Source organism: Dromiciops gliroides, chromosome 2, assembly GCF_019393635.1.
Source record: "Dromiciops gliroides isolate mDroGli1 chromosome 2, mDroGli1.pri, whole genome shotgun sequence".
NCBI classification, from domain to species: Eukaryota; Metazoa; Chordata; class Mammalia; order Microbiotheria; family Microbiotheriidae; genus Dromiciops; species Dromiciops gliroides.
The window spans coordinates 593,602,246-593,617,464 of NC_057862.1; the positions used below are offsets into that span (position 1 = coordinate 593,602,246).

The 15,219-nt window shown below is 34.2% G+C and overlaps 1 protein-coding gene across 15 annotated transcripts in view; it reads left to right on the top strand.

Moving 5' to 3' along the window:
* CCDC88A (coiled-coil domain containing 88A) overlaps positions 1 to 15,219 on the top strand; it is a 155,218-nt gene that overhangs the window by 125,921 nt on the left and 14,078 nt on the right. For 7 of the 15 annotated variants that reach the window (XM_043982304.1, XM_043982306.1, XM_043982307.1 and 4 more), the window contains 6 exons: positions 3,795 to 3,940; positions 8,481 to 8,573; positions 8,723 to 8,937; positions 12,543 to 12,626; positions 13,637 to 13,840; positions 14,445 to 14,516. In XM_043982304.1, the coding sequence (XP_043838239.1) occupies positions 3,795 to 3,940; positions 8,481 to 8,573; positions 8,723 to 8,937; positions 12,543 to 12,626; positions 13,637 to 13,840; positions 14,445 to 14,516 (814 nt within the window). Of the gene's footprint in view, positions 1 to 3,794; positions 3,941 to 8,480; positions 8,574 to 8,722; positions 8,938 to 12,542; positions 12,627 to 13,636; positions 13,841 to 14,444; positions 14,517 to 15,016; positions 15,104 to 15,219 lie in introns of all 15 variants that reach the window. The other 8 variants (XM_043982300.1, XM_043982301.1, XM_043982302.1 and 5 more) reach the window with 2 other exon arrangements.

A 15,219-nucleotide genomic window follows, 5' to 3' on the forward strand; every position in this document is an offset into this window, starting at 1 on the left:
GCACTTGTAGATTGTACATATATAACCTGGTTGATATCTTGTGGAGTGGGGAGGAAAGGGAGGGAGAGAGAAAAATTTGGAACTCTAAATCTTATGAAAATGAATGTTGAAAACTACCCTTACATGTAACTGGAAAAAATAAAATAAATGTTTGTTGCATTTAAAAAAAGAAAGAAAGAAAGAAAGAAAGAAAGAAAGAAAGAAAGAAAGAAAGAAAGAAACTTAATGTCTTCAAAGGGGAGGGAGTTAAGTAAGAAAAACAGCAGATGTGGAGATGGACTGGTTCTCTTTTGATGGTTTTAAGAGGAGAAAGAGTAGAAAGGTTAGAATGAAGAATACACACTAGTGTAGGAAGGAAGGAAGCAAAAGAACTTAAATATTTCCCAAAATGGGGAATATACATAGACTACAACTATGGCCGATGGTGAGGAGAACAGACATTAGACACATCTCATTCTTCTGTAAAAGACACAAAGCAATGTTGAACACATAAATGGTTTGATAGAAAAAATACATTAAACTGAAAAAAGGAAACAGGGATAGGATATAGGGCACTTTAAAGGTAGAATGTTACTGGGGAAAGAACAGCTTCAAGGAAAGTAAAATTTTCCTAGTTTGAAGGTAAGATGAAAAAATCAGTAAAATGGATCTAGAATCTAATGGTTGCCATAGATTGCCTGTTAGACAAATTAGAGAATGGCTGAACAAAGTGTGCTTATATGACTGTAATGGAATATTATTGAACCCAAAGAAATGATAAAAGAAATGATCTCAAAGAATCCTGAATAATATGTCCTGATGCAGAGTAAAGTGAACAGAAAATTCAAGGACAACAGCATTATAAAGAAAAACAATTCTGAGAGACTTAACTCTAATCAAAGCAATGACCAAAGATGTATCCAGAGGAACTTAGGTAATAGATGATGAACAAGGAGCTCCCCCCCCTTTTCTTTTTTTTAATTTGGGAGGAATTGTTATAGAGGAGTGAAGGTTAGCAATACTGATGCCATATTTTAAATATAGAAAAGAGAATAGAAGAAAAGTCAGAAGGAAACAGGTAAGCAAGACAGTTTTGAAAATAAAATAGAATGTATTATATACTTATTTAAAACAAGCAGAATGAAATGGAAATGTGGGATTTTCTATTGGAGGCAATTGGTAGTACAGTGGATAAAGTTCTGGGCCTGGAGTCAGGAAGACCTGAATTCAGCTGACATTTAGTAGTTGTGAGACCCTGGGCAAGTCACTTAGCTCTGTTGCCTCGGTTTCCCCAACTGTAAAATGGGGCTAATATTAGTACCTATATCACAGGGTTGTTGTGAGGATCTAATGAGGCAATATTTGTAGAAAGCATAGGGCATATATTAGGAGCTATATAAATGCTTATTCTCTTATATATAGAATCTTCTTTTTATCTTCTATCTGTATAGAAATGCCCTTTTGGTCATTTAAGTTCAGAATTTAAAGATTAAGTGTTTAAAAAGTAAAAAGACAAAACTGTAACTTCATGCTCTGAAAATGGGAATATATAATTTTGTAACACTGAAGGAAAAATGCCTCAGCCTTGAGAGCTTTTTTTTAAGAAGATTGCTGCTAAAGAATATTTTTGTTACTTGCATTTATAACTATAGGCATAAATTATCTCTTGCAGTTATTTAACCAAAATTGTTAAATAATATTCTCATTATGCTATTCCCCCTTTTTTTTACTGTGTATAATACCCTCGTGACTTCTCTAGGCCTCAGTTTCTGCATCTGTAAAATGAAGGTGTTGAATTTAGATGGCCTTTAAGTTCCTTCCCAGTCCTAAACCTTTGTTTTATTTCCCCTCCTCCTCTCCCGACCCCTGTAGAATATAAGATCCTTGAGAGCAGGTAAGAAATGTTTCACTTTTGTGTTTCTAGTCTTAGCTCATAGCATAGTACCTTGCATACAGTAGTAAATGCTAAATACATTACTACTTAATTGGTTTTTCATATTTTGTTTATATACTAGTAGGACTGGCACAGTAATTTACAGGTTAGTCATACTTAAAAGGCAACATATGTAGCAAATGGATAGAATATCACAGAGTCTGGATCACCCAGGTACCAGTATAGCTTTAGGCTTTGTCACTTAACTTCTCAGTGCCCCAGGTAACCCTTTAAGACTACAAGCTGTAAGCAGAACCAAAAGAACACTATACACAGTATCATCAACAAGATTCCTCTCACCAATCCAATGGAACAAGAAAGTTCCAAAGGACTCATGATGGAAAAGGCTCTCCAAATCCAGAAAAAAAAAAGGAACTGTGGAATATGGATGCTGATTGGACCATACTATTTCTTTTGTTTTTGGTGCTGTTGGTTTTCTGATTTGAGATTTTTCCTTTGTGCTCTGATTCTTCTTGTATAACATGACTAATGCAGAAATGTGTTTAATCTTATTATGTATATATAACCTATCAGATTGCCTGATGTCTAGGGGAGGGGAGGGAGGGAGAAAAATTTGAAATTGGAAATCTCATATGAACAAATGTTGAAAACTGATTCTACATGTAACTGGAAAATAATAAAATACTTTTATTTTTAAAAAATTTTAAAAAAAGACTATAAGCTATAAATATGAATTGCTAGAGAAGGTATTCTCACCCAGAATTTCCTACAATCAGGAAATCACAGATCAGGACAAAAAAAAAAACACCCAAAAAACATGTTTAAATGCTGTTTCTGTTTTGTGTTCAATTGAATGCTCTTATTTATTATTCTCTTGGGTTTTTTGGTTTTAGTGAGGCAATTGGGGTTAAGTGACTTGCCCAGGGTCACACAGCTAGTAAGTGTTAAGCGTCTGAGGCCGGATTTGAACTCAGATCCTCCTGAATCTAGGGCCGGTGCTCTATCCACTGTGCCACCTAGCTGCCCCTATTATTCTCTTGTTAATGAGTAATTCTTGAGAACTTTGTGCATCAATTTTGAGGTTAACATAGTTTTACCTGTGGATGTATTTTTGTTTCTAAGCAGAAAAATCAACAGTCTTCTGTAAAAATTTTCATTTGGGCCTCAGACACTTGGCGGCCTCAGACACTTGACACTTACCAGCTGTGTGACCCTGGGCAAGTCACTTAACCCCCATTGCCCGGCCAAAAAAAAAATTTTCATTTGGGTGTTATATGGTCTTTTTTTCTTGGATGAGATAGACTTTTCTCATCTTTTTTGTTGGAATAATCCTTATAGGAAACTCAGTTCATTTGATTTTGTGATGATTACATATTCATTTTCTTTGTTCATGTTTAGCCCAGTGGTATAGATTGATTCATGCTCTGTGACTGTCAGCCTTTTTTTAAAAATAAAAGGTCATTTGAACAATACTTTTACTCAAAAACATTTGAAAATAAAATCAAAGCATTAAATAATTAAAAAACAGCCATAAGAAATACTTAAGGAGAAAATTTTAAATGGTACATGGGAGCAATTATAGCAAAGATAACAGCTCCTTTCACAACCCAAGAAGCTTCTTTTTTCTTCCTTTGAAACTATAATCTACTTGAAAGTGGAATTTGGCAGTTTTAAGAAAAATATTATGGTTATTTTGAACAGGAAATCACATGGAGAATAAAAAGTAAGGTTTTTATGAATTTGTTGATTTTTTTACATTTTTAAACAATGATAATTCTTTTGTTCAGAATGATGCTATTTGTTAAAATGTTAGCAGTCCTAAGAAAGACTTTGAAAATATTTTATATATTTAACTGTTTCTTTCTATACTTATTTATAATGTGAATATTGTTTTTTCTTAAAATTTCATTTTCTTTATCAGTTACTTAGCCAGCTTAAAGGAAACTTAGAAGAAGAAAACAGACATCTACTAGATCAAATTCAGACATTAATGCTCCAAAATAGAACACTATTGGAACAGAATATGGAAAGCAAGGATCTTTTTCATGTTGAACAAAGACAGTACATGTAAGTACCAAATAATTATGAACTGTTGTGTACTATTTAGTTTCTCAGAGGTTACTAATAACATTAATTAATGAATCAGTGACCTTTTATCATTCCTGATCTTCCTTAACCTTTCTGACTCATTTAGCATGGTCTTCCTTCTTAAAACTCTCCTTTGTTGGTACCTATAACTCCGTAGTATCCTGATTAATTTCCTGCATCATTCTGACAGCTCTTATTCTTTTTCATTCCTTGGTACCTTCCACCTATCTTCTTAAATAATGACATTTCCCAGAATTTTCTCCTCATTCCTGTTCTCTTTCTCCCTCTGTGAAATATGATCCGCTGCCACAGCGTCTATCTATCACTTTTATGTGAACAATTCTCATATCTGTGTCTTTATCCTTTCCTTTTCTCTGCCACAACCATGCATCTCCATTCATCTATTAGGCCTTGTTGGCATGTCAGTTTCAACATGTCTAAAACTAAAGTCACCTTATTTACATCCCTCATTTCTCCTTTCCCCAACTTCTACCCCTTGTCCCAAACAGCTTCCTAACCTGTCTTCCTTATTTCAGTGATTGGTATTGCCTTTCTTGTAGTCAGTTTGAAACCTGTCATTTTTTTATTCTCCCTTCTTCATTGCCCCTATATATAAAGAATTATTGAGTCATATTGATTCTTCCCCTAATATCTATCTCATCCATCTCATTTTTCCATTTCCACTTATACTATATAAGACCACCATTATTTCTTATCCAGACATCCTATTGCCTACTGACTAGTTTTTCTTCTCCAGTGCATCTTTTAAACCAGGGCCAGATATTCTATTGCATTTATCACGTGATTTCCTTTTATGATTCCCCATTTATTTAATAAGTATTCCCTAAATACAGTCCAGTATTTAAGGCCCTCCAAGATCTGGCCCATCCTGTCTTTTCACCCTTGCGGGGGGGGGGGGGGCGCTAAAGTTATGATCTCATTACTAATGAGAAGAGAGGTAACTCCCTCTTCCAATGCAGATTGGAAACTGTTATTGTCGTAGGGAGTTGATTGGGGCATTGAGAGGTCAAATGATTCCTCAGTATATGAGAGGCAAGACTTTAACTGTGGTCTTCCTAACTCTGAACATTTACTAGGCACCTACCTTGTGCCAAGCACAAGGAGCTCACAACTTAATGGTGGTGAAACAACATACGAAAACATATGCACAAAGAATACATACACAGGATAAATTGAAGATAAACTCACAGGGACAGCACTAACACTGACAACTTGGAAAGGCTTCTTGCAGAAGGTGGTATTTTAGCTGTATCTTGAAGAAAGCCAGGAGGCAGTGATAAGGAAGGAAAGATTCTTATTCCAGGTATGTGCCCAGAGGAAAAGTAAGAGGACTAGTATCATTGGATCCCAGGGGGAATAAGCTATGAGAAAACTGGAAAGGTGTACCAGGTTATGAGGAAAGGTATATCAGATTATGAAGGACTTTAATGTCCAAGCAGATAATTTTATATTTTATCCTGGAGGTAATAATTAGTTTCTGGATTTGATTGGGGGAAGAGTCAAAGGGCAATAAGGTGATGGTGGGGTAGGTGTGTGAAATGGTCAGGCATATTTTAGGAAGATCAATTTGATAGCTGAGAAGCAGGTAGATTAGAGTGGGGAGAGGCTGCAGACAGGGAGACCAACAAGAAGGATACTGTGGTAATTCAGGTGTAAGCTGATTTAGGTCTGTACCAGGGAAGTAACCGTGTTGGAGGAAAGAATGGTGCAGATAGGAAAGATGTTACAAAAGTCAAAACTATAAGCCTTGGCAACTAATGGGATAGAGGGGTAAGAGAGAATGAAGAGTCAGAAATGATTCCTAGGTTACAAGGCTGGGTTGTCTGGGGCCATGGTGGTACTCTGGAAAGTAATAGAAAAGTTTGGAAGAGGGGGGGGTTTTGGGAAAGAGAATTACTTCAATTTTGGGCATGTTGAGCCGAAGACAATCTATAAGACATCCTCTCTGAGATGTCTAAAAGGCAGTTGGAAATTTGAAACTGAAGGTCAGGAGAGAGGTTATAGTTGGACAAATAGATCTGAAAATCATCTGCATGAAGATGATGATTGAATCCATGAAAGCTGATGAGCTCACCAAGCACAATAGTACAGAGGGAGAAGAAGAAAAGAGACCCCGGGACAGAGCCCTTGGTGACACCCACATTTTGTGGGCCAGACCTACATAAAGATAATCCAGCAAAGGAGACTGAAAGGAGCTGTCAGAAAGGAGGAAAGCCAGGAGAGAGCAGTATTACTGAAATCTAAACAGAAGAGAACAATAGTGTTAAAGGCTGCAGAAAAGTCAAGGAGAATGAGGATTAAAAAAAAACAAACCACCACATTAGATTAAGAAATTATGGGTTCCTTTTGAGAGTGGTTTCAGTTGCATGATGAAATCAGAAGTCAGACTGCAGGATGTTAAAAAGAAAGTGCAATAAAAGGAAATGGGGGTCCCCATTGTATAAATGGCCTTCTCTAGGAATTTAGCCACAAAAAGATGGAAAGACGATATAGCTAATGGGGATGGACAGAACAAGGGAGAGTTTTTTGAGGATAGAGGAAGACCTAGGCATGTGTCTGTAGGCCATTAGACAAGGGAAGATTGAAGATTAGTAAAGTGTAGAGGTCAAGGTTTGAGGGCGCAGGGAATAATGAGTTCATTGGACATCATGGCATGACAACACTGTATCACTCTCACACTCTAATATATACAATGTGTATTCCAGCTAAACTTGTTTTTTCACCATTTCCTTAAGATACCCTGTACTTTCCTACATCATGTTATTCTTTCTGTCTACATTGTCATTCTGTTAGTCTGTCTTTCAAAATGCTATCTATCTGTCAGGGCCTAGCTTGTTATCTCTTTGTTTCAGGTCTTCTCCAAATTTCCCCAGCTAGAAGTGATTCCTCCCTTTTCTGAAGGGAAACTCCTTTTATACTTTTTTAATTTGGGGGCATAATATTGTTATCTTTTATGATTCTTGTATGTATGTCATCTCCCCAGTAGGTGGAAATTATAAGCCATTTGAGGACAGGATACTTTGTACCCTACAGTGCATAGTCTTGTTCATTGTAGGTCCTCAGTAGGGGTGGCTAAGTGGTACAGTGGATGGAGCACTGACCCTGAAGTTGGGAGGATCTGAGTTCAAATGTGACCTCAGACACTTACTAGCTGTGTGACTCTGGGCAAGTCACTTAATCCCAATTGCCTTCAACATCCAGGGCCATTTCCAGGCATCCTGATAACATATCTTGCAACTGGATCTACATGGCTCTGGAGGATAAAATAAGGCTGGTGACTTTACACAGCCCTCCTTCACTTAAATCCAATTCAGTACAAGTCATGACATCTGTCATGTTCCTCTTTGAGAACGAAGAACAAACAACAGGTCCTTAGTTAATATTTGTAGAATGAAATTTTTTAATAAATATACTTTGAATAACATCACATTTGATTTTTAGTTAACCTTTTAAGAAAAGAATTTGTGTACTGTCATTTAATTTCATGTATGATTTTTTAATAAATGACTCCATTAATCTGATACATATCTTTGATCCTAATCACACTGAAATAGAAAAAATAAAATATTGCTATTAAATTTCTTTCTTGTGTAAGGTTAAAGATCACTATGACACCACCAGTAAATACATCACTCACCTTCCAACTTGGAATGACATAGTACACATAGAGCCAGCTTCATAGGCAGCAAAACCTGGGTGTTAAGTCCTGCCTCTGATGTATTCTGGATTTGTGACTCTGGGCAAGTCTTTTAGCCTCTCAGTGCCCCTGGGCAAATCTCTAAGGCTTTACATTTCATAGCAGTTGCTGATTTGCATTGGTAGAGAAAGTTTCCTAATTGGAAGTAGCCAGGAATAATAATAATTATTATAATAGCTAGAATTTATATGGCGCTTTAAAGTTTGCAAAGCCCTATCTCATTTTATATACCAGTGAAATCATAGGTCCATTAAAAAAAAAAAAGGTATGGCAGTACAATGGAGAAAGAAGACATAATACTTTATTCTAGTAAACTTTACTACTTCCTTTACAGTATGACATGTAATAAGTTTGCAGGGCATGCCTCCCTAAGGAATGGAGGGAACTTTAGTCCTAATTTAACTGCATCTATCAATATTATTTTCTTTCTTTTTTTTTGTTTTTTTTTTTTTGGTGAGGCAATTGGGGTTAAGTGACTTGCCTAGAGTCACACAGCTAGTAATTGTTAAGTGTCTGAGACCGGATTTGAACTCAGGTCTTCCTGAATCCAGGGCCAGTGCTCTATCCACTGCGCCACCTAGCTGCCCCCTATCAATATTATTTTCCACTTTATTATTGAGTGAATGTTATAAATTTAAAAGAGAAACCTAGAAAGAGTAACTCAGACACCACTTAAAGTTATTATGTTTTTAGCTACTCTCCTTGATTTTTCTAGGGAGATTAAGACCAAATTTCTTAAAAATAATTTAATCTTGTGAATAGCATTGTAAAGTTCTAAAATGTGTTTTCCCATTATTTTAGTGATAAATTAAATGAATTAAGACGACAAAAGGAGAAATTAGAAGAAAAGATTATGGATCAATACAAATTTTATGACCCATCGCCTCCTAGAAGGTATTGTCATACATTTTATGAATATTCATTAGCAAAATATTAAATTGATAGTACCTATAGAATTTTTAAAATTTGATAATTTTATAGAACACTAAAATATTCCATGTTTAATTTTTAATGAGTTATTTTTTCAATGATAATTCTATTAGGAGAGGCAACTGGATTACTTTAAAAATGAGGAAACTTATAAAGTCTAAGAAAGATGTTAATCGGGAACGTATGAAGTCTCTAACATTAACACCCACTCGTTCAGAATCCAGTGAAGGATTTCTTCAGCTACCCCATCAAGACAGTCAAGATAGCTCATCAGTGGGTTCAAATTCTCTAGAAGATGGGCAAACCTTGGGGACCAAGAAAAGCAGCAGTGAGTGCTTTAAAAGTTTTAATTTTTGTTAGAAATGTTGACTCATATAACTATTTTCCAGGCATATTAAGAAATTTCCAAGTTACTTATACAAGAGAAATACCCTACATTTCATGTTGCTAACTGTAAGTATAAAAGGAATTATAGAAGATAAAGAAAGGAATTGATTATTCATGCATCAGGTAGCAAGAAAAAAGATTCCCACTGATCACTTTTAACACAAATACTCTTTTTAAATACCTATTTCTCCTTTTTTTCTTCTTCCTTGATTTTTTTCTCTTTTCACTCATATCTTTCTTTCCTTCTAGTATCTAAATTGTGCTCTTTTTTAATTTATATAATAACATTTGCTTAATTAACCTAGGTAGTAGACCACTTTTATGGTGTGGGTCTGGTTAGCTATGTTTACTTTTAAATTCCACATGGTTTCTCTGTTTCTTAAATGTTATTATAATAGAACTTGAATGCTGGGGTACAAGCTTAATGTCATCACATCATTGAATTTTTCTGTATTATGTTGAGAGCAAAATATCAGTATGAACATTGAGGGTACACAGTTTGACCACAAAAGCCTTATGGTGAAATGGCAAGAACACTAAAGAGTTAAATCTAGGTTCTGTTCCAGATCTGCCACTGATTAACAATTTCCTTAACCATTCTGAACCTTAGTTTCCCTCCTATGGGAAATAAAATATCAACCCTAGTTATCTCATAAGTTTTTTGTGAGGATCACCTGAGATAATAAAAATTAATGCACTCTGAAAACTCTGAAATAGTATACAGATATTAGATAGCATAATTTATAAGCCTATCTGTTGAATGGTGAAGTATAATTTTACTGTACATAAATACTTTTTTAGGTAGTTTTAGATTCTAAGACAAAGGAACTTCCTTTTGTGATTTACACATGATAATTGGCAAAGGAAGTATGTACAAAGGTAATGTATGTTTGGATATGAAGTTACAATTTAAAAATAATTGATTTTTAACAATAACTGCAAAAGTACCATATCAAAGCTATAAATGTTGATGTTGTGCCCTAGAACACACTTAATACTGGAATTTCTTAGGTACCTTTGCATTAGAAATATCTCTATATACATACTTTACCCAAAATAATTATAGAAAGACTGATTTTTAAGAGGAAGATACAAATAATTGAAGGGTAGACCCAGACAGTTAAATCCTATAATAGATTCTGCAACTACTAAATTTAAAAAGAACTGTTAAAGTTACTACTACTTACTCTTTCAAAAATAACTATAGTAGTTTAGGCTAAAAAATAATAAATAATGCATTGTATTATAGAATTTAAGTTGTAGCAAACTAATGAATAAGTCTTTAAATTTTTATGTTGTATTTTGCTGTCTTGGGGAAAGAATTTAATTCCGATTATATTTCTATATGAACCTTGCACAATAGTAGATCTTAAGTTTTAGCCTTTGGCAAAATATATACCAAATTTTTTAGTTATTGGTAGATGATGACAACCAAATTATTCTGTTAATATAATGAATATTATACAAACTTTTAGATATTCAAATATAAAATATCTGATATATGATTAAAGAAAATGAGCAATGATGAAGCTTTATTCATTTTGTTGGATAAAGAAACTTTAATGATGGATGGGTGTACACAGAACCTCAATGCATGAAAAGGTGGTGCTGTCTGTTTTTTACCCCCAATTTTTTTTTAATAGAAACTGATTGAGTTGTTATCTCTGCTAGAATTTTTTTTGCACAAGGATCAAAAGGAAAAATTTTGCACTTTCTACAATTTAAAATTTGAGGATCCAAATTAGTATATTTTTGTTCCAGTAATGTGGCCGGCCGCACAGTGGAAAATGGCCACGTGTATTTATGAATGTATCTTAGTAAAGGGATCACATTCTTCCCTTTCTGTTAAAATCAGAAACATTTTGGGTTTGGGTTTTGGTTTTTTTTTTTGGTTTGTTTGTTTGTTTTTTTGCTAATGTGGCCAGCAAACAGTTGAAATAACAATGCTTTAGATGATACAACACATATGCATGCAACTGCCATTCGAATTTGTTTTGGCCAGTGTCCATTTTCACATTACTTTTAGTTCTTTTCCTTTTAGTCATTGAAAATATCTATGTTTGCCAAACTAGAAAAGAAATAGCATAAATAAATTCTTTGCCTATATCATGATTGTGCCTACTTTCTAACTTATCAGTAAGTATAAATTTCACACATTTACTATCATCTTTAACTCCATTTTAGTTATGAGTTCTTAGTCAAAAGGGTATTAATGTTTACATGGTGATAATGACCAAGAGAAAAGGCATAATTTGAAAATAAAGCATAGGTAACAATTTAAAATTTTAAAAACTCCTAAGTACTTAAATTGAACAGCATTATATACTAATGAAATAATAAAATAATATTTTGGTATAACATTCCAAAATTTTTTATTTGTCACATGCTCATAAATAGTAGGAAAAGGGGCCTACGTTTCTAAACACTGCATTTACAGTGCTCTAGATATTCTTCTACCTTAGTGATCTTACCGTAGCCATAAAATGTTACAGCAAAGTGAGATCTTGTATTTTCTAAAAATATCTTTTAAAAATTATTGTGGGGGCAGCTAGGTGGCGCAGTGGATAGAGCACCGGCCCTGGAGTTCAAATCCTGCCTCAGACACTTAACACTTACTAGCTGTGTGACCCTGGGCAAGTCACTTAACCCCAAATGCCTCACTAAAAAAAAAAAAATTATTATGGAGATTTAAAAAATACATGTTGTGTTTACTTGCCTGTATAATATCTCCATTTCCCTTGATCTTTATCAAAGCTTAATGCTAATACAGTGCTTCTATCAAAATACTCTCCTTTCTCTCTTCTATATCTAATTCCTACTTTATGAACTATGGATATTATTGTTTGTTTCTCCATAACAGTTTCTTCTAGAGGAGAACAACATATTATCATGGTGCTGCTACTGAGATTTACTCTCCTAAAATTTAGTTTGAACTGAGAAATTAATTCCCTCTATATAATAGGTTGAGGGAATTGTGAAATATTTGTATATGCTTTTGAAAAATTCTGTTAAATTTCCCCACCTCCACAATTAAAATTGATACATACCCATAAAATATATAGCCTGCTTTGATAACCACTTTAATCGTTTATCCCTCTCCTGTGAAATAAAGCTTTCTCTATGAAGCTCTAATATAGAGATTAAAGGAGAAATCAAAGATTGAAAAAGGTTATGAGATTTCACATGTTACTAAGTAATGCCATATGTTGCATTACAGGTGTATGTTGTCTATTTTTCTAGGAGAATATCTATCATATATAATTCTCAATAATTCCTGAGTTACAGGAATAACCAAACTCTCCAAATGTATGTCCCTCACTATTGTCTTCAGTGCTATTCCAAGTATACTTAGATTTCATGGTACAGATTTCATGATCATTATCACTCAAAAAGCATGAGAATAATAGATTTAGAATAGTGTACATAGCTGAAACTCAAACATATTCATTCCTGTCCTTAGTTTCAACATTTAACTCCCATCTGTTCTTCTTCCTTTTTTTCTTTCATTTCCCTGTTTCCGTTTTTCCTCATGCTCTGACATTAAAGTGGTTGCACTGAAAAGACTGCCCTTTTTGAGGAACAGACCGAAGGATAAAGACAAAATGAAGGCCTGCTACCGTCGCTCCATGTGTAAGACTTTATGACAGTTCAGCTTCTTTCAAATGGCTATACTGGCTTCCATTACTAATTTTTCACTAACCTTTTTCCTTGGACTGCACTAATTTTCGTACTTTGCAAAGTGCAGTCTTCCTACAATACAAGGAGCTGGAGCATTATTTTTTTCAATCTGGCACTGAAATTATACTATATGCATGTTTGCTAATGCATATAATACATATGTGTACCTGTTTAGTACATACATGTTGTGTAAGTTTCTAGTGCAATTCAGATCTTAAGGGGAAAACCCCTCCAAACATGGATTTGATATAACATAGGGAATTCCTTAGCAAGTTTTATTTTTTTAAAAAATGTATCTAAATTATTAGTTTGAGGCATTGGTTTTCTAAAATAATCTGGTGCAAGAAAAATAAAAGGTCTGTGACCCTTGAAAATGTTTGTCATTCCTTCTTTTGTAACACTTTCTGTTTGGTCTCAAGAAAGTAGAATGGGTAATTGATTAATTTTATTAAAGGTATATGGCTTTGGATACTATCGTTTTCCAGTTTGTCTTTCCAAATTTAATGTTTGTTTGATATACAGATAATTTATTCCTTCAGTAACCTACAATGACCAACGACCCTTTACTATTTTCAACTTTAATATTATATTAGAACTTCTATCCATCTTACCTTTAATCATTCCATTTCGTCATTGCAAAACAACATACCAAGGCTTCTAACTCTATTGCACATCATTACATCAAAAGCATGACAGTTGTACATAAATACCTTTCCTCTGAATGCCAAAGGAAAAGTTAAGAAGTAAAAGCACACAGTCACTAAAAATTAAACCTTTGGCCTCTGTAACACTTTTCATTCAGCTGAATGCATGTCTTAATATGGATGACCTTATGGTTAAAAAACATTTATATACAGTTACATTGATGCATAGACTGATGTCACACAGTTTAAGATACAAAATAGTATTTAGAACAAATTCATTAAATCATGCTTATTCATTTGCTTTCATTTGCATCCCAGCCATGAATGACCTGGTGCAGTCCATGGTCCTAGCAGGAGGACAGTGGACAGGTAGTTCTGAGAATTTGGAGGTTCCTGATGATATTTCTTCGGGTAAAAGGAGAAAAGACTTGGGAGCTATGGCCTTCTCTACTACAGCCATCAACTTTGCAACTGTCAACTCTTCTACAGGCTTCAGATCCAAGCAGTTGGTTAATAATAAAGGTATAGGCAGTCTGTTTGCACTATGGTGTGACTTTGTTGGCTACAAGAATTTATTCTTAGTTGCTTTCTTTTGTACTGTATTCTCTAATGGCCTAACTAAATTTCTACAAAGTGATCTGATAAGTTTTTTTAAGCTGTATAAAGCATTTCAAAAATGAGTTCAAAGCACTGAATAAGTAAGTTATGGAACTATACCAAAACAATTTTCATTAATACCTGCAAAAATCCCAAAACAACATGGAAAGGAAAGGAGTGGGGAAAATCAGTGAGAGAAACAATGCAACATAGGAAAAGGAAGAAACATTAATTTCATGTAAGAGGAGCCACACAGAAATATCAAAACACTTCCTTTCTAAGATCATAGGGAGATGTTCATAGTAGTTTAAGGACCTTTCCCTAAGATATTCTACTGCCACTAAAACTACATGGTTTCTACCTCTTGCAAAACTCACTGTAATACTGCGATTTGTTCAGTGAAGTATGTTGCATAATGAACAAATTATTAGAATGAAAGAGGATTCCCATACATTGTGTAAATGAAGACTTCTAATGAATTTTTTGTGATGAAAAATGTGTTTTATCCTTTTTACTATTTTATGTGTAGATACCACATCATTTGAAGATGTAAGTCCACAAGGTATTAGTGATGATTCTAGTACGGGATCAAGAGTTCATGGTAAGAAGTGGACTTTATTTAGTTAGTGCATAGTGAATGCAGACTGGGAATGTTAAGAATGTTGCATAATGTAGGTGAATGACAGCATTTCAAGAAAGCATGTGCTTATATAACTTCAGTATTTCTTGACTGCTCTTCTAACTTCTCCAATTCTAACACTTCCTTTCTAAAGGATATTGTTTCATCTAAATGTTCTCTATTTTTAATCATTTTCATTTATTAAGTGTGCCTGAACAGGATCTAAAAATGGAGGTGGGGGAGTTTGGCCAGTTTCACCAGTATTGGGATAAAGTTATGAATTAGATGTTTTACTGGATTTTTTTAAAGTTCCAATTTCTATTCCAAAAAAGTTAATAGAAACCATTTTGTTTTTACAAAATCACTTTTAGAATAGGCAAATTTCATTTTGTGAATAAGATTAATTGAAAGACATGTTATCATTATTCAAATAAAATAGCATAGGACACTGTTAATGCAATTGTTTCCCTTATATTGGATAGGAGTACTGGACATTAACTGTGCAGACGCTCATACTCCTCCTGTTCGTGGCATCGCTACAATGTGCAGGGTTCCTTGTCAGATCTGTTGTAAGTGATATAATCACCAGCATTTTTCTGCATGCCATTCTATTCAACTAATGCAGACTTGGTTTCTATCTCACTATTTTTTAGTTTTAATATCCATTTTCTCTTTTCCTTTTCCT